General features: G+C 32.5%; 1 protein-coding gene across 1 annotated transcript in view; it reads right to left on the bottom strand.

Moving 5' to 3' along the window:
* Smp_139740 (putative rap gtpase-activating protein) overlaps nucleotides 1-24,497 on the bottom strand; it is a gene marked incomplete at both ends in the record, with an annotated part of 60,495 nt that overhangs the window by 19,450 nt on the left and 16,548 nt on the right. The window contains 5 exons of the mRNA XM_018790074.1: nucleotides 208-424; nucleotides 10,010-10,148; nucleotides 13,131-13,746; nucleotides 15,561-15,692; nucleotides 22,874-22,975. Of these exons, the coding sequence (XP_018655454.1) occupies nucleotides 208-424; nucleotides 10,010-10,148; nucleotides 13,131-13,746; nucleotides 15,561-15,692; nucleotides 22,874-22,975 (1,206 nt within the window). The remainder of the gene's footprint in view (nucleotides 1-207; nucleotides 425-10,009; nucleotides 10,149-13,130; nucleotides 13,747-15,560; nucleotides 15,693-22,873; nucleotides 22,976-24,497) is intronic.

The raw sequence follows: 24,497 nt of genomic DNA, 5'->3' as shown, positions 1-24,497 counted from the left end.
GTTGATTGAATTGAAAATCAATAATATTTTGTAATTTTTTTGAAAAATTGATTATATATGGAAATGGATTTAAACTAAATGATGATAAATTTAAATTAGATAATAATGATAATGAAGATGGTGAAGATGGTGATGATAAGGATAATGAATAAGATGAATTTATATTATTATAATTATCAATAGGACTTAAACAAGATAAACTTAAACCTATATCTGATATGGAATAATAATTATCATTCATTGTTGAATATTTATGATTATTATTAAGATGATGAATGGTTTCCTTGGTTTCTTTTAATTGGTCATTATCATTAGTTTTATGTATATTATCCATATTATGAATAAGAAACTTTTCATTATCATTTATATGATAATCATTATGATGAATTGAATTATTTTTAATTTTCATTATAATTTGACTACACTGAAAATATAAAAAAAAATGGAAAGATTAAATTACAATTGATTGATCACTGGGTGGTGATCAATGTCATGCGTCCTTCTTACTGCTGATCAAATGCTATCGATTAAGTTGCAATGTTGCCACTAGTCTAGGTCGCTCGACATTGCGTGCACTATGTTGAGATAAGATGGTGTTTGGAAGTGGTGAAAGAAATTATTCGATTTGTAGGTTTATACTTATATCGAAATAAGTAGTATATATCGTGAGTCAGGAGTAGAATATCTGACAGCGGAAGATTGAGAAGATCCAGAAGGAAAGAACAGAAACAGAAAGTAATGGGTATGGAAATGAAGGAACAGTGAAGTTTGAGATGAATGATTTGACATTTGCGAAGGAACAGTCAAGTTTGATTAATATTTTGCAAATTAAGTATTTACTGGTTGTTTCTGAGATTTTACTAAGATGTTTTGTAATTTTGTTTAGAAACGTATTCGATCGTCCTCACTGGTGTTTGTATTCACTATATTACTTACTAATCATTGGTGCTAGAGATGTTTTTTTTGAGACAAACTGAAACTTAGCAAGGTGTAGAAGTTTTATCAATCATTATCCATCTTAATATCATCTTTATATTTAAATCATGGATGCGTACTGCTGAGGAGTCCCACAATAGGACGAGGTGGCTGCCCAGTGTTTTCAGGTTTTCCACGGTGGTCTAGCTTTAAATGACTCATGATTTCAACTATATATAAAAAAGTTACTAAAAATCTCCACAAAAACCCCTCATATTTATATGTTTATGTATATGTGAGTCTATGTATTTGTTGTTGTCACAGTTCGTATTCTTATGTGTATATGTAGTATGTTAGCTTTTGTGTGACTTCTAATAATACAATAACCGGAAATGTACTGTTTTCTCTGTGGTCAGAAAAGAGTAAATTGTGGTGTAGTTTGGTAAGTGTGATTAAGTTGATATAAGAGGAAACATATTGCGTAACCATGAAGTGATGTTGTTACTTGAAGTCAGGTAACATAGCTTATAAAGGATAAATTTACTTGAATGAAAGTATTCTTAAGAATTGGTTACTAGAAGATTAATCTTGTACAATTAACAGTTTCTATATATATATATGACAAGATCATAATAAGTAGATTAAAACAAACAACAAGGCAGGAATGAAAACTAAAGGTTTGAAGCCTATTTGGGTAATAAATTTCTCAGAAAGTATATTTTGACTTTTCAAATACATATACTACTTACCATCGTGATTATGATATTTCCTCTAATTGTTTCCCTTATTATAGTTAACTAAACTAAGGATATCAGCATTTAGACAATAAAGTTAATTTACTACAGATTGTATTATTTTCTACAGTGATTATCAAGTTAAAAGAAATAAAACTTTTCACTAAATATTAATATACTCATGAATTAAGAAATGACCTATCGATCAGAGAACAGCAGACAGAAGATGAAATACTAGTGTTATTTATAATATACTTTTAAACGCTTAAAAACTTTCAACATTCATTATGATATTAGATAAGTTTGTCAACTCCTCGATAAGTCGATTTGGTTAATAGTTCACAAAAAGAAGGTTTATTTCAGTTATGTGATTTAAGTTACTAGTCTTTAGGTAGCTTTATTTGTAGAATGTATGATTTAACCTGAACTTACGTTTCGTGCAAATTGATACTCTTTGAAAAGGTGAATGAGGAATCATTAGGGAACTGGTATTCACAAGTGGAACTCAAACTTGTGCTATTCAACATCAAACATATTACTGCTGAGCTAGTTGAGTTTCATTTGATTTTCAGTGGAACTGAATAATCATTACGTAGTTACTAACATAATTTCTATTTAGCCTTTAATGGTAATTGAATTATATCTGGCAAGATTAATTGTGATCACTGCTTGAATTGTAGCGCAAAGACTTCAGGCAACATGCTGACGACTGTTCCAGAAGTTAATGAATGACAAAAACAGATTAGCGGAAAGCTGCAAAAGATGGCTCTCGTTATCTGATATGCTATTGTCTAGTACCGAGTGGGCACCATCGTGACCCTCCTCTATCCTTAGTTTGAATCCAGTGTTTTTTTACATAATTAGGTGAACTCTTCGTACCCATCAACCTGATCTAACTTCCGAACATCCTCATGGGTTCCCTTACATCTTCAAATTGCTGTACGACGTAAAGATAGTGAGCTGAGCTTGTCGAGTAGAGCCCATAAGTGTTTTATCACCTGAGGAAATATGAGTGTGGAGAGCGGGTTCTTCTCTACATCTGCTGTAGTAAAGTATTTAAGAAATGATATATTTACTTGAAACCTAATGAATAATAAAAACCCAGAATTTTGTCATTGAATTACATTAAAGTTCGAAAGAAATGTCTATTAACTGGTTGTGTACAGAAGTTTCAGTTTGCATTTAACTAAATCTTTTTGCTGTAAAATAAAACATTATTGACATTGTGGATAATATAATTTTTGTCCAAAACTCTGTCTCGTAAAATTTGTAAAAGTCTTAGGGTTTTTTAAAGGAGAAAATTGTGCTGGATAGTCACAAAAATCGACAGTTAACGTTTTTAAACAAAGAATTTTATATGAATGCATGAATTTCTGGTTACTACAACAGAAATGAACAATTGAAGAGGTAGTAGTAGACAAAGTAAGGTTTGAAAATAGATGATTGGACAAGACATAAAAAAGTGTCAAATGTAACTGGTATCTAAATGAAGTAGACTAGATGACATTTAATGACAGCTTATTATTTGAATTTTTTTATATAGGAAAGTATATTTTCGAAACGGAGAATTTTAAATGTCACTTACTACTAATTTAAATGGAAATAAAATTAATGGCAGTTGCGATGAGACACTATAGTTGTCTATAACACCACGAAATTTTGGTCTGAGTTGTCTGGGTAAACATGAGATTTAAATTCACTTGGTATTGTTTGGTTGAATCTTCCTATTGATGTTTAGGACTGCAATTGATCTGTCTCTTATTGGCATATGTGCATACTGTGCGTATTGCATCAATATTGCCTTGAAGTAAACAATACCAAGTGAATTTAAACTCCACCTCATTGCAAAAGCAAGTGACTAACAGAACTTAGCAGCTGAGTGGATAATGAGATAGCCTTTGAAGCAAACAGTACTGGATCGGAGTCCAAGAGTGAACCTCAACTCTAAGATGCAGGTACACCCAGCTGATGAGTCTCAAACAGGGCGAAACGCGCGTCCTGGATTCCACTGATAGACACTAAACATGTTTGCTTAAAACGTGTGATTTGTATCCAAGGTCGTTGAACTGATATAGAATATTAATTTGAAGATTAAAATTACATAGCTAAGGATCAAATGAAATGTAACATAGACATTCGTCTTTGGATTTCCTTAGTTTCTCAGCGTATTTATTTATTAGTTATTTTCTAAGTTTATTAGATAAGTGTTCTATCAGCATAGCATACCTGCAATCTTCTGGGAACTGAAATGTTTTGGTGAATTGGAGTATGTATTACTCAAATGTACGGTCTGTGAAGTTGCTACTATGTTATTCGAACTCCGACTGATCTCACATAAAACTGAGGTGTTTACACTTACAGGATATAACTCGGTAATCAATCTTATAGATTCAAAACACTTCCAGCTTAATACTCCTTTATTCAAAAGAAGAATAAGACTTAAAAAAAAACTAAAAAAAAGTCTCATTTGGGAAAATTTATTTTAATAGCGATCAAAATCATTATCCTTAAGCTAAGCCTGGCGGTATTTGATTTCCAGCCGGGCCCTAGTAGAGATCAAATAGTACAAATGGGTTTTAATATAAAGCCTGAATATTAAAATGTCTGAAAATAGGGAATTATACACAAAGTACTTATGTCGTGTTTGTAATATACTTCCTCATCAATTCAACCCTATACTGCATAGTGAATTTCGCTTGTAAGACGGGAATTATCACCATATTTTATCATATACTCTAAACCTACAATTTTATGGCTTCCTGTAAATGACGTAACAATTTAATATCCAAGTAAGTACAGTGGGATGTCAGATCAATAAAAACCCCTACAATCTTATTGATGAAACTAGGCTAACATGAAGGACAAAATAATTAAACCCAAGTTATTCATTCATGATAAGTGAATATGCAGAATAAAAAAATATATTCTTGTTTAATTTTTAAGAATATGTGTTGACTATAAAGTGTGTTAAATGTGACTAATTCTATAAAGTCAAAAAAAAGATGAAATTCTAAATTTATAAGTATCAACACCAAGATTGAACTTGATGACTTCTCAAATAAATTTGAGTATTAGGTAGATAATTATTAATAAATATATTTTTCATAGTTGAAATCATGAGTCAATTGAAGTTAAACCACAATGGAAAACCTGGATGGTCGTTTCGTCCTATTATGGGACTCCTCAGCAGTGCGCATCCACGATCTCGCCTCGTGAGATTCGAACCCAGGACCTACCAGTCTCGCATGCGAGCTCTTAACCACTAGACCACTGAGCCGGCCGGCATCCAATGGTGTTAATATCTAACTTCAAACAATCCACGAAGTTGAGCAACCGTTCACCAATTGCGTTCAGTGAGTTGATATCTCACAACAGACGTGGTTTGAACTCCACTGGTCACCGCTTCTCCACAAAAACCCCTTCTGATAAATATATTTTTGTATTCCTGACATTTCGTGACTTAATGTAAGTTACTTCTTCAGAGTAAATAAAACATTGAATTATGTGTAAATCCTGAAGATTGAGGTTTCTGTTTTTTTTTATTTTTCAAATAACAAAGCAGCTTTATACAAAATTACAATTGAATATTGATAACATTTCAATAAACAAAATTTTCAATATCAGATTATATAAAATCAATTTGAAAACATTTACTCAATTCAACTTTTATTTATGCGGGTTGCATTTGAATGTCTTGAATAGAAACATATAACCTTGAAGTGAGATGACCTATTTTAAATTACACGTACATAGACTTTATGATGAATTAAATTATCTTAATCTTTTTATATATGAACTATGTAATATTCTTGAGTTGTTCCTTGATACTATTTTAAAGGTGGATTAATTTTAATTTGGTTATTTATGCTTTAAAGAAGTGGCTTACATCGAGTCATGAAACATTAGAAAATTTAGTTTTTTTTTTCGAACGCTATCGCGTTATCTACTTAGCTACTGAGTTCTGATAGTCACATGTTTGTACTGGGTTCGAGTCTCGGAGTGACCACCAACTCAGAGATGCAGCTTCATTCGGCTGACGATTCCTAAATAGGATGAAACGTGTATCCTGGATTCCACAGCTAGTCACTATCCATCTTTGCTTATGAAGCTTGTGACGTCAGGCAATATCGAGGCAGTCCGCGAAGGATGCACATATGCCAACTAGAGACTGATCAATTTCAGTTCTAAATAATAATGAGAAGATACAAGTAAACAACACCAAGTGAATATTCAACAGTGTACTTCTTAAATACCAATTAAACCTGAAGTCTAAAATATTCAGTTCTGTTTATTCGTATTGTATTAGTACAGTAGTTAAAAGCAATAACTTTCATCTTGTAGTTAAAAATAGTCATTAGAAATTCTTGGAAGGCAATCCTTTAGTAATTATTCGTTTGCTATTTATTTACTCACTGTTCGGATTTGCATTTCTAATTGGTATCAAATCATTTTAAGACTATTAGAGCAATTTCATACTCTTGGTGAGTAAGGAAATTAAAACAATCAAAAATACTTTAATTCCCCTTAAAATAACTGTAAACTAAGAATCGAAACCATCTTAAACATAATTTCATCTGAGTTTGTTGGTGTCATTACCAAGGTTTGACTTGATAATTTCAAATGAATTTAGCATTAGGTAGATTGTCAATAAGGAATGTAATGTATTTGTGATGTTTCGATGAGTTGAAAAATTAAATTTTTTCGTTTCGTGACTCATTGTATACAACTTCTTCAGAGAATACATTTTTGAAAAAAAGTGGCTTATACTGAGTCACGAAACGTCAGAAAATTTCATTTTTCTACTCTTTGGAATATTATGAGAACAATAGTTTCGCTAAAATTTCAACCGTTTTGTTTCTAAATCTTTCAGTTTTGACGACGTGCTCCTCATTTGTAAAATATTCTCTAAATTAAACTTTCAATTGTTTGATGAAAACCGTTTTTATGAGGTCGACAGTACACTTGAATGTAATTTAGTTGGTTATATTCTCATAAACAGGCTGATAACATCAAAGAATTAATCTTGATTCTCTACTGGTTCTTCATAATTGACACTATCTTGATATCAAATTATTGGACAGAGTAAGAAGTTTGGTTTAATTGATATCACTGAGAGTTTTCTAAGGATTCACATCAAATATTTACCTTTCATCACAGTGATCATATGTGTTTCATGAATAAAATAGATTCTAATTTATTAAAAATACCCTGGTACGGCCGAGAGTGGGGAGATTCCACCCTCCTTCTCGAAATGTTCTCACATGGCAACGCGTAAACAGCCTCCGCCAGAGAAGTCCTACTCACTGCCTTCTCATGGCGTTACTGTTGTTTACGAAATTGAGAGAACGAAAAGCGAATGTCAGGAGCTTTAACCGGGTTGGTGGATACAGAAAGTCCACCTAGAGGATTTGGAAAACCCTGATTCCAAACCAATGGTGTACATGGGCTGTAGTATCCCGAGGGAACAAATGGTGTATGAATCAGTCGTTGGTCACTGGCTACAGTGGGACTGCATCTCCTCACGATGCTCCACTGCCTTGTGGATCAGACTTTAGGTCAAAGGCTCCAGGTTTGGCCCCTTAAGAAAACCAATTGTTTCAGTTTGGGCACCCGGGCAGTATCACAGCCCTGACACAAATCAAATGAGATTTGTGCGGCGCATACATATCTGATGCCCCTTTGTACCAACATTTATGTGTTCAAATGAATAAATAAATAAACAATAATATGATGGTACTTATATAATAGAATGACGATATTACAAACATGATAAATACTTAAATATAGTCGATAGGAAATTTAAAACGTCATTTGCTAATATTTGAGAAGTGTTAAAGGAAATATTATACTTAATGGGATTCAAATCCATGTCATCCAGCGTCATAGACAATGACAGTTTATGTGGTTAAACACTTAAATAATCAATATTTAGAAAACCTGAATTTATTGTATGTTACCAACTCTTAATGAATACTTTTCTGCCTATGCTAATCCAACAAATCTGAACCGGAATTTCTTTTTTCCGTTTGTTTGCATTATCGTTTTACTAAAAAATGATAAGTGGATTAAAGAGTGCATCGTCAATTAAGCGAATCCAAAGTGTTTACAATCTACTTTCATAGCTTTAAAAATAAACATAGAAATTATAAATAAACAGTCCTATGAATGCTTTCATAATTTAGTCACAAAGATTGTCTTTTTATTAAACTTAATCTATATGTCGAATTCGACTCTATTCAATACTTTCCTAACATAAAGGATAAATACTTATCTTTATTTATTAGTTGGATTCATTAGTCGACTAAAGCTATACCGCCATGGAAAGCCTGGAATCAGTGGATGGCTTTTTCATCCTGGTACGAGACTCCTTAGCGGTGCACATTAACGATCCCGACCGCGGGCTTCGAGTTCAGGATCTTGGGTCTCACGCGCAAACGCCGTCCAATGGTTCCAGGTTTTCCAAAGTGGTCTAGCTTCAATCAAATCATGAACTCAAGTAATAAATTACTACAATTTCAACAACAACCCATATACCTCTAGTTTTCTTAATTATTACTGTTTTTAGGCTATATGCAACTTTATTATTATTTATAATGATAAAGTAATATATTCGTATTATCTTAATGAATCGAAAAGAAAAGTGGATTCAATTTTCTTCTCATAGGTATATTGAAATATATATTTTTTATTATCATAAACAATGTACTAAATAGTTATTTTATTTGAAATGTTTGAGTTAAACCTTAGTGGGTTTTATGGCGGTGTGTGTTACTTATGTTTGCAGATAAAAGTAGTAGGTAACACCAGTTGGAATTCGAATGTCTGAGAGAAGAAGGTTGATAAGATTGAAGAGAAGAGATAATGAAACTGAAAGCAATCAAGATAACAAGGATGAAGGAACAATGAAGCTTGTAAGAGACAATTCAAAAATGTGTAAATGATGTGCTTGATGTATGATATTCACATTTTACTAAACCACTGTATGATTGTATAGTATATAATAAATTGGTTCTCCCCACCTGAGTGTTCATTCAAGACACAATGAAAAAGAATTATACAAAGCATAGTCAACTTTGTACAATACCCTTAGTATTGTTTGTTTGAATCTTCCCATCGATGTGTTAGGACTGCAACTGGTCAGTCTCTAATTGGCATATGTACATACTGTGCGTATTGCCTCGATATAGCCTAAATTCACAAGCATGGTAAGCAAAGATAGATCGTAGCTAGCAGTGGAATCCAGGAGGCGCGTTTCGTCCTATTTGGGACTCGTCGGCTGCATGTACCTGCATCTCAGAGTCGATTTCACTCTGGGACTCGAACCCAGTACTGTTCACTTCAAACTCCATCGTGTTATCCACTCGGCCACTGAGTCCTGATAGCTACTTGCTTGTACAATGAGGTGAAGTTTAAATTCACTTAGTATTACTTGTTTGCATCTTCACATTGATGTTTAGGACTGCAACTGGTCAGTCTCTAATTGGCATATAAGACGAAACGCGTGTCCTGAATTCCACTGCTAGCCACTATCCATCTATGCTTACAATGTTTGTACAATACGGTTTCGATATTTGAAAAACATTGAGTTGGTTTTTCTATGCTAGATACTGTATACCAATATATATTTATCAATAAGTTCAGTAAGAGCTTAAAAACATTGGGTATTTAAAAACTCTAATATAAACACTTTTATTGAGTATATCGATAATTGAAACTCATATATAACACTCCCACGGTTGGTTGTTAAAACAAACAAATTGAAGGTTTATTTGATACTTGAAGTAGAATAAAATGAATTCATTCACCTTCTTACTTATAGTAACGAAAAAAAATGACATAAAAATATACAGAAGCTTAATGAATTAAAAACAATGAGAGCTATTCAGAAAAACCAAAGGTTATGTGAAAAAATACAAACAAAAAAATATTTAACATCATTACCAGAATCTGAGTTACCTTACGAGGATTATATCACTTTCATTAAAGTAAACGAAAATCAAGTACAATTAATCAATATGAATATTAATGTAAAAATAATACTTTAGAAATAATGTAATAATTATATATAGTTGAGATCATGAGTCAATTGAAGCTAGACCACCATGGAAAACTTGGAAGCACTAAACTGTCGTTTCGTCCTATTGTGGGACTCCTCGGCAGTGAGCATCCATGATCCTGACTAGCAAGATTCGAACCCAGGACCTATCAGTCTCGCGCGCGAGCGCTTAACCTCTAGACCACTGAGCAGGCATCCAACGATGGTAATGTCTAACTTCAATTGACTCATGATCACAACTACAAATAATTACTAAAATCTTCACAAAACCCTCCTTCTGATAATATAATAAATAAAAGTTTACCTTTTGTAATACTTTTGGATATATACAATAAGAAATAAAGTTGATTAGCTGTTCTAATGTATTTTGTTCATTTGAATGATATGAATTATATATATCTTGTATTTGTACATATTGTCCACAATCAAAATAGATACGTAATCTTTAAATAAATAAACAGAAAAAAGAGAGATTTCTAATGAAGTATGTGTTTTTTTAAATTATTTACTAATCATCATATTTATCGGTTCTAATCTAAATTTCAATAGTATAGTAAGAAGACAAAGATTATCAGAACTATGTGACATATTAACGTAATACATGGTTCAGTAATACCTATTGTAGCCTTGGCGGAATAAGAAGCATATCTTCATCACCTTACCATTTAGAGGTGATTCAAACAGCCATTTATTGAAACAAAGGCTTAAATCAGTCATTAACAAAACGTATTGTGCATCAAAGGTCATTAACAAAGGAACAACAAGGTTCATGGTTCACGCAAAACCTAAAAGACATGAAAACGATTGTGTCACATCCCACAGTCTTTACCAGTTTAAATGTGTGTGATCACACATACATAGGGAGTAGTGATGTGGCTCAGAACCGTTTGCAATGGCGAAGGTGCATCCACTCTTTGTGTTCTACCAAATTCTAATCTTCTGAATTCTTCATGTCTTTATCATTTTTCTCTTTCCAAATTTATTTCACTGGATTATACTCCTTCAATAACATCTTCAAACCCTAATCTTTCGGATTACTGCTTATAATCTTACTACTTCTACCACGATGGGATTTGAATCAACAAAAGCATCTCTGTGGTATGGCAACTCGAACTGATGTAGGTACGTTCGAAGTTCTACGTTGTGACTGACTGACTGACATAGGGAGGAGCAATCATGATCTCACAATTAGGGTGTGTGATCATGTATCAAAATGGTTGCAGAAACAATTAAAATCAGATGATGCAATAAGAGTAGAGGATAAACATGCATCATCCTCTATTGTCAAACACATAATTGAAACAGGTCATAAGATTGATCTTAACTCGGCTTTCGTGGTGTTGTACAGAAGTGTAAAAGGGCATATACTAAGGTATATAGAAGCCTTATACATACGAAAATTCAAACCCCCTTTGTGTATTGAACAACAGTTTGTTCTTACCTTAAACCTACCCTAGTATTATTAGTTTATTATCCACAATGATCAGGTTTCAAATTGCTTTCACATTATTTTCTCTATTATCTTTGTCTCCTCTTACCCGCCATTTCTTGTCTAGTTGACCTTTTATCTTTATTATCATTATTGTTATTATTAGTTTTATATATAAATGTTCTCAACTAGTATATGTGTGATCAGATTGTTCGAAATGTATTGCGCTAATATATCACATATTTCTGATAATCTTCGTCATTTTATTACACCATCGAAATTTATCAAAGGGACTAACTGCTTTAAATTTCTTAAAAGAAGACTCCCGGTACATTCCAATCTAAATTTCTTTAATGTTCGTGTAAGACTATTTCGTTTTTAGAAATGATAATAGTGTAATAAGCAAATGACTGATTACATTTCATTCTTGAATATTAACAATGAGATAATTCAAGCTCTTACTAATAATGTTATAGACAGTACAGATGTTGAGTAACTTAGTGGATATCTAGATACAATAACCTAATGCATAAGTAGTTGCTGTTTAAAATGGGAAGTATTGAATTTGAATTATACTGTGAACATAAACACTAGGATGAAAGTACATCTACCTGACAAGTTTTATCAAATAAGCAGTCAGTAAAATAAATTTAATCGGGAAAGCAACCTAGAGATTACTATCAATGAAGAATGTTAAGGTTTGTATCAGCCGGAATAACAGAAGTACAGATAGACTGAATTTTTAACCATATTGTTAGTAATGGTTCGATAATTCAAACAACGAACTAATTAAATATATAAGAACTCTCGTCTAAATTAGAGCGAATAGTTTCACAGTATTTGAACTAATTAAATATTTGAAATAAAATTTCTACTTCCATTTCAACCGAAATTCACTAATACTTCACAATGCCTTTCACCATCCCTGGAAACATGTTATCTTTCTGTTGGATTGATTAATTTTACAGAGAGTACACCATCGGTTTAAGGTCTTAGTTCATTACTCAATAATTACTAAACTACTCAACTGGGTAATACTCCTAAAAGTTATATATTTACTTCGTATGCAAGAATATCAGTTGAAGAAATGTTATTTTAAAAGTGATTTCATATAACCTTTTGTAATATACTATTGTATCCCGTGGAGAATTATGAATGGTAACTTCAAGGATTATTTATGGACCAATATGATATGTATATTTCCTACCATATAATTTTTAGTAACTAAACTATTCTCATTCGTGTCCTTATTATAAGCTTTATTTCGACCTATGGATTATTATTATACGATTTACCATTCTTGAGTTATTCTTAGTCTATTAATTACTGTTCCCCCTATTCACAGCCACATTTGGCTAAATCTTGTACAAATATTATTTTCTATTTTATGGTACGATGTGGTCAGTTTGATTGGTATATACACCCAGTATGTTTGAGAATAATGATTCATATCACAGAGGCCGTTATTGGTGTTCTGGACTTAACTGACTGGGCTAGGCAGAAAGCAGGGCCGATACGCACTCTAGACTGCTCGTACGGTTTTCGTGTGTCACTATTCCAATCGATAATTCGCTGCTCTCTGTTTGGCCTGCCTAATTTCCACTTCCAGCTAAAGAGGAAATTAGTAAAAGATATTGGAAGTGGATCGGACATACATTAAGGAAATCACCAAACTGCATCACGAGGCAAGCGCTAACTTGGAATCCTGAAGGGAAGCGGAAAAGAGAAAAGCCAAAGAACACATTACGTCGGGAAATAGAAGCAGATATGAAAAGGATGAATGTTAAATGGAAAGAACTGGAAAAGATTGCCCAGGACAGAGTTGGATGGAGAATGCTGGTGGGCGGCCTTTGCTCCTCCACAAGGCGTAACAGGCGTAAGTAAGTAAGTCTGATTGGTGTTCTTATCACGTTCATATATAAAACAGGGCACACACACTCCCATACGTTATAACATATACATAGCAATTTACAATTTAAATCCAAAAACAACTTACACTTTTCTATTATGTTCAAATAAACAACCAAATATTGAATTCAATGGAATAGCTAACAAAATTTTATTGGCTAAAGCTGTTGATATAGTATATGGTGCAAATATTACTAACCAATTTCGATTAATACCAATTTGAGTTTCAAAATAATGATTATTAGATGAATGTCTATGTACAGAATCATCGGTTGAATATATATTACTATTATTATTATTATTAGTAGTAGTAGTACTATTATTATAATTATTCATTAATAATGAATTAGGTAATAATTCCATCACTGAATGCCATCCATCTAATTTTTGCCATCTTTTTAAACCAACATATAAACATTGACCAAAATCAAATAAATTATGAAATGTATTTGATAGATGTATATATTCATTCTTATTTAATTTAAATATATCCGAATGATTACGTTTAACACGTTGATTTATTTTACATAAATCATCAAATGATTTAAGATTTTGATTATGAAATGGGATTATTCTATCAAAATGATATTTTATTGGCATGGATTCATGTTCTATTGATGAAGTTACATGGATACGAAATTTAATTGAATTTTTAAGTTGTTTTAATTTATCTTGTGAATGTCTTCTATATAAATGTATTTTACCTGAAATAAAAACAATTAAAATATAAGAGAAGAGAAAACATTTTATGAATATCAATGATAAGTTCTTTTATTTTTTAAACCCATAACCTACCAGTCTCGCGCCAAAGCGTTTAACCTCTAGACCACTGAGCCGGTATCCGATGGTGTTAATGTGTAACTTCAACCAATCTACGAAGTTGAGCAACCGTTCACCAATTGTCTTCAATGAGTTCCTATCTTATAACAGACCTGGTTGAACTCCACTGGTCACTACTTCTCACTAGAACTCTAGGAAATATCGCTTGAAGTCAGTTGCTTGGCGCGAGACTGGGAGGTAATGGGTTCGAATCTCGCGAGGCGAGATCGTGGATGTGCACTGCTGAGGAGTGAGTCCCACAATAGGATGAAACGGCCGTCCAGTGCTTCTAGGTTTTCCATGGTGGTCTAGCTTCAATCAACTTACGCTTTCAACTATGAAAATACTAAAATCTCCACAAAACCCGTTCTTTTATTTTTTTTGTCAGACATTAATAGAATCTAAAGAATCAGTATAAATTAGACAGTCTTGTAAAGCATGAAACTCCTCAATTTGGTGTATACTCATAGAAAACGTTGAATGAAAACTAAGCTTTTTTGAAAGTCAAATAAAACTAAAGGTGCGTACGCCCCCAAATGTACTGGTACGGTTGAGGGTCGGGAGAGTCAGCTCTCCCTCTCGAAATGCTCTCACGTGGTCACGCGGATACAGCCACTAACAAGGAAGTTCCCCTCATTGACTTCTCAAGACATTATTGTTGTTTACGAAATTAAGAGAATGGAAAGTGAATGTCTGACACATAAATCGGGCTGGTGGATATTGAGGATCCACATAAAAGAGTCGGAAAACCTTAATTCCAAACCGATGGTGCATATGGACTCCAAGATCTTGAGGGAACACGTAGTGTATGAACTGATTGTTTGTCATCGGCTACTATTGGACTGTATTTCCTCAAGTTGCTCCACTGTCTTGCGGATCAGACCTATAAGAGGAAGGCTCAATGTGTGGCCCACCACCCGAGCAGTAACACAGCTCACACACAAATCAAGTAATTTGTGTAGCGCATATGTATTCGGTGCCCTTATCGTACCAATAATTATGTGTTCAAATAAATAAATAAAAGGTGCAGATTTACGAGCATTTAGATTTTTAAATTTATCTTTGATTAAGTTACAATGAGCACTTATGAGGAGTGTTTAACTAAGATGAAATATTATTGATTGGAACCCATTAACTCCGGCTTCGTGTGTAAATCCTTAATTTCATGACCTTTGACTTAGGATCCCATGATGTGTTTAACAATAGCTACTTATATTCTCTTCAGAGGCGCATCTTATTACCGACTAAATAATAACGACACTATCTCTATATGACTTGTATTAAAAAAGATTGAAAAACAGCCTGTCATGTTCACTCCGAGACTCGAACCCAGTTTCATTCGCTTCGAACGCTTTTGCGTCATCCACTTGGCTATTGAGTTCAAATCTCTTCTAGCTTGTGTTTATAATGCTTGTGACTTAAGACAATATCAAGGCGATCCGCACAGGATGCACATATATCAATAAGTGACCGATCAATTTCAGTCTTAAAGACTAATAGGAAGACTCAAACAATCAGTACTAAATCAGGAACATGGTTGTTTGAAAAATATAATTTTGACAAATTACTTTGTAGTTTCGAATGATCAATAAGCGGTAGCAACCCATTCATAGTTCATATTTGTATACAAATATACAATATAGATTATTGCCAAGAGACAATTGAATGTTTCAATTGACTAAATATAATTTCTTCTTACCATGTTTTAAATTCTCATTCTCTGTATTAATTGTATGTTCATTACAAAATTGATGTAGATAGTCTCTTCTTGAACGTTGCATAATTTCACGAAATTTTGAATATTTCAATACAGCATAAGCCGCATTAATAGCTGAAAAAAAATAGAAATCCATTGAGATAAAAGATAATTATTACAGATTAGATGTAATAATATTGTGGTGTATGCTACTTATGTCGACAAACTTAAGTAGTATGTAACACCAATCAGAAGAGGAATACATGACAGTAGAGTGCTATGAAAGTCGACCCGAAGAAAACGGATACGCAGATAGAAAGAAATTGTGGAGTGAACGAATCATACGGAATATAAAGGACTAATGATGGAATTTTGTAATTGAAGTATTCAATGTATAGTTCTTATCATTTTTCAGTTATTACGAAGCTGAAATCAGCTTGTTGTTGTTCAATACTTTTACATAAACAGTTTTTGTAAGTATCTTACCTCAGTCAGTAGATTTCTACCTATTTTGTTGAGTAGTCAGGAAGTTAACTTGTAGATTAGATGAATATTTCAGATTATTTACTAATCTATACCGTCATATATATAATTGATAAACAAAATTTACAGTTGGTAGATTGAAAGTAGGTTGTAAAATGATACGAATAGTGGACATGATTAAAGTTTAAGCTTTCTTATAATAAATACTTTCTAATGGAATTGATTTGTCAGTCAGGTACTATGAAATGTTGTATCAGAATGTAAACAGATTTTTATAGATTATAAACAGTTAAAACGATTGTATATAATTACTGTAGCTTTGAAGAGCGTGATTTTGTTTATAAATGGTATGTTTTGTTCATGTATATAGCATTAAAATACATGTTTATGAGTTGGCAACAACTTAGGTGGATAATAACGTTGATAACATAGTTTTGCATATACCTGGCTTATAAAGGTGAAATTTGATTAATCAAAGTCGTATTATAATAACCACTCGCTCAGTAACAATCAGTGTCATGTTATTAAGTATTTAGAACTGATTAAACTCTATAAGTTTGATTAAACTATTCCCTCACCGGCTACCTTGGGACTGCATCTCTTCACGATGCTCCACTGCCTTGTGGGTTAGACCTTTAGGTCAAAGGCTCCGAGTGTGGCCTCCTAAGAAAACGACCTGTTTCGGTTTGGGCACCTGGGCAGTATCACAGCCCTCACACAAATCAAATGAGATTTGTGTGGCGCATATTTATCTGGTGCTTCTTTGTATCAATATTTATGTTTTTAAATAAATAAATAAACTAGTTTAAATGATCTAATAGTGTGGTGAGCTTTGTTTGAAGGTAATCGAAAAATATTAACTAGCATAAAACTTTAATTCTGGTCTTTATTCAGCGAAATATACTACGATAGTAAGTCACTTAATAGTACCAAGTACTAGTCATTTACCATATTTGTCTGAGTCCCACTAGAAATCAGTTTCGAGTTGAGTTGCATGTTGGTAAAGTCTGTGATTGTAAAACTAGATATTATGAGCTTAAACATTACCAACAAACCAGCATTCCATTAAACATCTTCGTTACGACGTAAATCTAAATAATAGGATGTTGTGTACACTAACTTTGAAGATATTTACCCATAATATTGTTGGATTTACTTGAGAATCGGTAAACTAATATTGACATTGAAAGCAAAGTGATTTATAATATCTTAATAATCTAGAGTCCATTGACAGACAAACAGTAGATTATAACATTTATAAATAATGTGAGTATAGATAATGTGTAAAACATCCAATATACAGATTAAATATATCATCACTATCGTATAATATGAAATTTATCATGTAATACTGTTGGGGAGACCCTGAAAATTTCTCGAAAAAGGCCCAGTGGTGCCCTGCAAAAGCAGAGAAACATCTTACCTAATCAACATTCAACAGAAGTTTACCAGAAATATTTAGGAAGCGAGAAGTCACATTTCTCATTGGATGATTACCTATTCTGCAGCTATGTTTAGAAGACTACCAGGACTTTCCAGAAACCCATGGCCATCTAAAATGCTATAAATACCCTAGATTTTCTGTACATAAAAGAACCTTAGAATAAAGCATTCTTCTCATACATTTCGCGCCTTTTCCCTCATTTTCAAGTTGCCGTGTACATTTAGCTTGAAGGTTACTAGAAGAGCTTAAGAAACCAAATCAAGCGTTCAAATGAGAAAATTTATCAAATAAATCCTGATTTCAGTACGAGTTTTTGATCTATTTCCACATATTCTATCGTGATACAAAACAAGAAAAATAGTTATTAACTGTAACAGGTATTCAGTGTGACTTACTTATACATATTCTTGCTTTTAAATATTTAAGAGCTTATCCAATAGAACATAATAGGAATTAATAACTTCAAACTGGCCTAACAATCATTTGAATTATATATATATTGTCATATCCCAATGAGTAGAAAAATTGTATTTCTGATGTTTCGGAACTTAATGTAAGTCACTTCTTCAGAGTACATAAACAACCGACATTTAATTTGCACAAGTTTAAATAGTACATTGGGAACAATACAGAATACTCTGACACACAAATTAATACAGTGACAGGTCATACAAATTCACTTTGATGAAGAACAACTTGACATTGACATACTCAGACCTGTTATAACTTTGATTTTACCAAAATATTCTGTATTGTATCCTTTTAAGCTATTTAAACTTGTGTTAATTTAATGTCGGTCAATTATTTACTCTGAAGAAGTAGCTTACATTAAGTAACGAAACACAATTTTCCTACTCATTCTGAGATAACAAAAAAATGTATTATTCAACCTCTTCATTGACACCTATGACAATTATCTTCATTTCAAGTTGTTTACTTTCTATATGAAGAAATAAAATTACATTACATTCTTTTTTTAAAACGTATATACGACAGTTAAAGTATAACAAAGTATACAATAAGATGGATGATGGCTAGCAGTGGAATCCAGGAGGTGCATTTCATCCTATTTCGGATAGGTCAGCTAAATATATCTGCATCTCAGAGTTGATGTTCACTCGGGGGCTCGAACCCAGTTTCATTTGCCTCAAACATCTTCGCGTCATCCACTTAGATACTGAGTCCAAATATCCACTTGCTTGTGCAACAGAGTGAAGTTGGTTTGAATATTTCCTTTGATGTGGACATCAACTCTGGGATGCAGTTACATCCAGCTGATGAGTTCCAAATAAGACGGAACGAGAATCCTGGATTACACTGTTAGACACCATCCATCTTAGCTTATGATGCAATATCCATACAATCCGTACAGAATGCTCATATGTCAATGAGAGACTGATCAAATACGGTCCTCAACGTCAATGGGAAGATTCAAACAACCAATACAAAAATGAATTGAGCTAATATACTTTGTTTATAAGTTATACTTGTAAATTCATTGCATGATCTCAAATATACAGAAAACCGTCTGTCAGTTAACTACTATACATTATGTTACATTCTTACAGTTTAATGTCTAAGTACCATTTGGACATGTAACTCTGTAAGGTGAATGTAATAACGTTATGTCTGGAAGTACTATTTAATGTTTGATAAATTTGTGGGTTTGTTTTTAACCTTCCTAACATGTATCATTCCATTAACTGCAATTAAGCCCATGTTGTATCGATATCTTTTGTTATTCTTTAATCCATGTTGTAACCAGGTGCTATACATTGTTCTCGTTTGTAGTTAGTATTTAGTCAAGTTAATAAATAAATTGTTACTTAAAAAACAAATAATAAATAACTTCAGGTTGTATGTAACTAGTTTCTCCATAAAGTATTTCATCTAAATATTATGTTATTTACTGTAAATAAAGGAAGTAAATGAATTTATTCCGTTGAAAAGTCTCAAATGAAATATTTTATTTATCTGAAAAACATAAAGTACTGTGATTGGTATAATCAAATATTGATTAATACGGGGTACTATGTAGTCTGCCTCCAAATGCCGTGGTACGGCCGAGAGTGGGGAGAGTCCGCTCTCCCTCTCCAAATGCTCTCACATGGCTACGCGTGAATAGCCTCTGACAGGGAAGTCCTACTCACTGCCTTCTCACAGTGGACGGAAAGCGAATGTCCGGTGCTTTAACCGGGTTGGTGGACACGGAAAGTCCACCTAGGGGAGTTGGAAAACCCTGATTCCAAATCAATGGTGCATATGAGCTCCAGTATCCTGAGGAAATAAATGGCGTATGAATCAATTGTTGGTTACCAGCTACCATGGAACTACATCTCCTTAAGATGCACCACTGCCTTGTGGATCAGACCTATAAGTGGAAGACTCCGGGTGTGGCCCCTTAAAAAAACCACCTGTTTCGGCTTGGGCACCTGGGCAGTATCACAGCCCTCACACAAATCAAATGAGATTTGTATGGCACATATGTATCTGGTGCCCCCTTGTATCAATATTTATGTGTTTAAATAATAATAATGAATAAGAACTATGTTATCTGAATTCAATAGTGAAAATTTCGAAAAAAAATATATGATGGAGATTGAACAGTAGTAAAAACACTTGTCCATGATCAACTTAATCATATATTGATGGTATGAAAAACTCTGTTAAATTATTTTTCAAGTTGTACTTTATAACCCTCGTTTTCAATAACATACTACCAAGATGTAGTTTTTCATATCGGAAAAGTTTCCATGTTATAAAACACATGATATGATCGTAAAAATGGCATTGTTGTATAAATGTCACACTGTAACATAATCAAACATAATTCAGTATATTCTTTCAGTTTAATAAAAAAAGTGTAATATGCTGAAAAGAACTTATAATAATCCATATTTAGAATTATAGTTGTCAATGATGTGTGAGGGGGGGCATTACATTAACATTATCATATTCTTTACATGATTCCTTTTAATTCAATCTTTTTTTTAGCATAATAACCATTTTAACTCGATACATTTGTCATAATCCTTCAAATAGTTCGGTAAAATATGACAGATACTTAATTAATAAACTCATGAAAGTTTCTAGGTCTCTAGATTGAAAATAAATTTTTTTTTAAATGTTTTCGAGAGAGTTATCGGTAAACTGTAACGTCTTAGTATAAACGTATAAATTTCGAACGAGTGTAAATTAAGCTGTATTTGTGTTTGAAAAATATATGACACTGATTTAACGTATTGAATAGCACTGTATCAAATTATCAAACTGTATCACGAGACAAGATCTAACTTGGAATCCAGAAGGGAAAAGCAAAAAAAAGAAGGCTACTAAGAAACATATTGAGTCGGAAGTTAGAGTTAGAGATGGAAAGGATGAATAGTAACTGGGAACAACTGGGAAAGATTGTCCAGGAAGTGTTCAATGGAGAATCCTGGTAGGCGGTCTCTAAGAGAAGTAACAGGCATAAGTAAGAAATGTAAGTAACGACACTGTATCGTATCCTTTTGACATAATTGTAAATGAAAATGATTAAAAAACGTTTTATAAAGTTACAAATAAGTGTCAGAATAATGATTATAAATATTACATCAGTTATGATTGTGCAATATAGAACTTTCACAGTTATTTTCTAATTTTAATATTCTTTATTACTTTAAATGGTAATTGTTAAGATTCAGTTTTCCATCCTGTTTTATTCAAAATTTGTTTTTCGCTTTCGTTTCTCATCTTCAAAAAAACATTAACATCTAACCGTTCATTAAATAGATTAAATAGAAATAATTGCATTATAATATGATGGGAATAGATGAATTATTGATATCAGTTTAATGATTTAATGAATTATTTCAATTACATAGTTAAATCTTTATGTTACCATCTAGTAATTCATGATCTTTTTCATTTTCAGTGACATTTTTTAAAAGACATTCATTTTATGTAGTTGAGATCATGAGTAAATTGAAGCTAAACCACCATGGAAAACCTGGAAGCACTGGACGGGCATTTCGTCCTACTGTGGGACTCCTCAGCAGTGCGCATCCACGATTCCGCCTCGCAAGATTCGAACCAAGGATCTACTAGTCTCGCGCGCGAGTGCTTAACCTCTAGATCACTTAGCCGGCATCTATTTTATTTAAAAAGATTTTTGGGTATTTTTAAAATTCTGTTTTTATATTTTTTAGATAAAGTTATTTTATGTGATAGTTTAAATGGAGTCGTATCATTGTTTTGATCAAGTCATGTGATTGACGTAATATAATTGGGATTAATGTTGGTATTTTATTTCCTATACTGACCTAAGAAGTAAGGATGGTACTCTACTAGATTCCTAAGAATAATAATAATAAAAGGATGCTTAGTGAAACCATATTCCATAGTGGGGTATAGAGGATCAGAGAGATGATAAGATATATATATATATTGAAGAGTAATATAGATTATAGATACAACTACAGTTGTTCAACAAAGCTTATACAATTGAATCTAAAATATATTGAGTCTATAAATGTTTAAAAAAACACGAAGTTAGTTACTTGTCAGTGGAAAAATGTGTCTTAGACGAACATGGGATGTATTTATACAAGACTACTCGATCATGAATGAGTAAACAACCAATAAATTACTTAAACCTTGCGCAATCACAGCGTAAAACATTAGGTGATTAAATCTTTAAAGAAATATAAACTAGTTACTTATCGATACACCTCAAACAATCTAGGAACATATTTGTCATGGTCGAATGATAGCCTCCTGCAAGCAATTCTAGCAGCAACAGTCTGAATTGAAAAAAGGAATATGATAGAATACAGAAAGGAAGCGATTGAGTAAAACTAAATTATGAGGGTCAGTGGAGACTAAATAACGAAAGTGATATATCAAAAAAACCGAAATTGTATGTAAAATAAATCATAACAGTTTCATGTGAAACAATATAGTAAAAAAGAACACATAAATGAAAGTATTGAGGATAACAACTTTACATTTAAGGGCAAGGCAAACGGTTATTGTTGAATAAAATGTATACATAGAAAAATAATCATACATTCAAATACAAAAACGATCTTACAATAGTAAGGTATCGTTCTTATTTGACTGTGAATGATGTTTTATATCCCCTTTTTCTATTCGTCAAGTTACTTATACCAAAAAAAACAGAATTTCGTGAATACTAGAAAATTAGGGTTTATAGAAAAAACTGGGTCTTTCAAAAGTAATGACCTGTAATTCAATAACTCAATACTGGTTAATTAGCCAAAGTAAAATCGTTAACCAACTAGATGAAAAAAGGGAGTAGTTAAGTTTACCTACAGTTTGTCATTAATATGGCTATCACTGTACTTCACAATAAATCTATTCTTCATTAAAACGTTCAATGTTAGATTACCTTTAGTTAATAAAAGATTGCCGAACGATAGATTATGTTCAAATAAATAATCGCTTGATATAATTGGTCCAAATTGTGGTACATCTTTCGCTCGACAAACAGCTACACTGTTTGATTTAAAATAAGAAGGAAAAGAGAAAATATAAACAGGAATTATTTTATATCATTTCTCCAAACATTACATTTGTAAAGAAAATAGGTAACAGTAGCCAGTGGAATCAGTGATATATTTATTATTAGTATAGGGTTGCGGAGATTGTTGAGTTTTAATTGAGATCATGAACTGAACATTGTTAGACCATCATTGAAAACCTGGAAGCACTGGATGGCCGTTTTATCCTAGTGTTCGATAATTTTCACACACACAAAATTTATTAAAGTGAGACAAGGGAACTTTAGCATTTTCAATCAGTGATCTCTGGAAGATGTGAGAAGTATTGGTTTGCTTTTGTAAGATATTGTGCTAAAGCAAATGTAAGAAGTTTAAAACTGTTATAATTGTTTTTTGCTAAAAAGCAACCCAGCTCCTCCTATTGCTAGTATTCCTATACAATGACATTCGACAAGACCTCAAAAATGAGAACACTTTGAACAGGAACAAAATTGTATTCAAAATAACAAGTGTAGGTGAACAGCGATCGATGGTTAGAAAAATGTTCATATATTTATAGTATATGCATAAGAAACTTCTAGATGCTTCTCCAATAATCTGCCAAAGCTGATTGTTTAAGAATTAGCCAATCAGCATGCGCCATCACGATCATGCATATAACGTGCCTTAATCCGATTTATTTCCCGTTAATAGGAACTAAGAAAAAACAGTTATTAAGCGTCTCCACTTTTTTCAGCTATTCTTTAGTTAGAACAACATATGTAAGCGAACAATTGTTTTCAATTAGATCGTCATCAGGCTTTACTCTAATATACATGAATATTTATATGAAAATGTTAGACCAATCAAGGCTATTTGAGTCAATAATAATCACAATGAAATAGAATACGTTACCAAGCATAATAATAGTTAAAAGTACAAGTTGATAGTGGGAAGACAGGTGTACTGATAGTAGTAAGAATAGTAAATTACGATAACAAAAGTCTTATCAATAATTAAACATAAGAATTAAGAGGTCAAACGTGGGTAAATAGACTGGAATAGTAATCACAAAACATTAAAATCATTACGTAATAAGAAGTATGTAAGTAAATAGATAGTGAAGAATACAAACGGAAAGAGGTAGAAAATTACAAAAAAATGATAACCAAAATAAATTTTTTTTTTATACAAATAATAATAATGTCATTTATTAAGTTATGTCCGGCCATGGAAGGGATAGGGGGGTTACGAATTTCTTCTGTACACATAAATTGGGATGGAATGTACGAATTCCTATGGCTTCTGCTATATGAAGTAGACGGGAGCGAACTCCGTTGGGAAACGATGGAGGTATACGATAGATCACTTGAAATGATTTCAATTTATCGACAATATGACCACTATCAATTAGATGTGCCAAGATAGAACTGCGTATTGTTTTTATTTGGCCCTTTCCAAACCATGCTGGTAGATGTTCACTCATTCGTTGGTTAAGTTGCCTAGTAGTACGCCCAATGTAGCTATCTCCAC

Source organism: Schistosoma mansoni, chromosome W (assembly GCF_000237925.1).
Source record: "Schistosoma mansoni strain Puerto Rico chromosome W, complete genome".
Lineage (NCBI taxonomy): Eukaryota > Metazoa > Platyhelminthes > Trematoda > Strigeidida > Schistosomatidae > Schistosoma > Schistosoma mansoni.
This window is presented reverse-complemented; position numbering and strand designations above follow the sequence as displayed.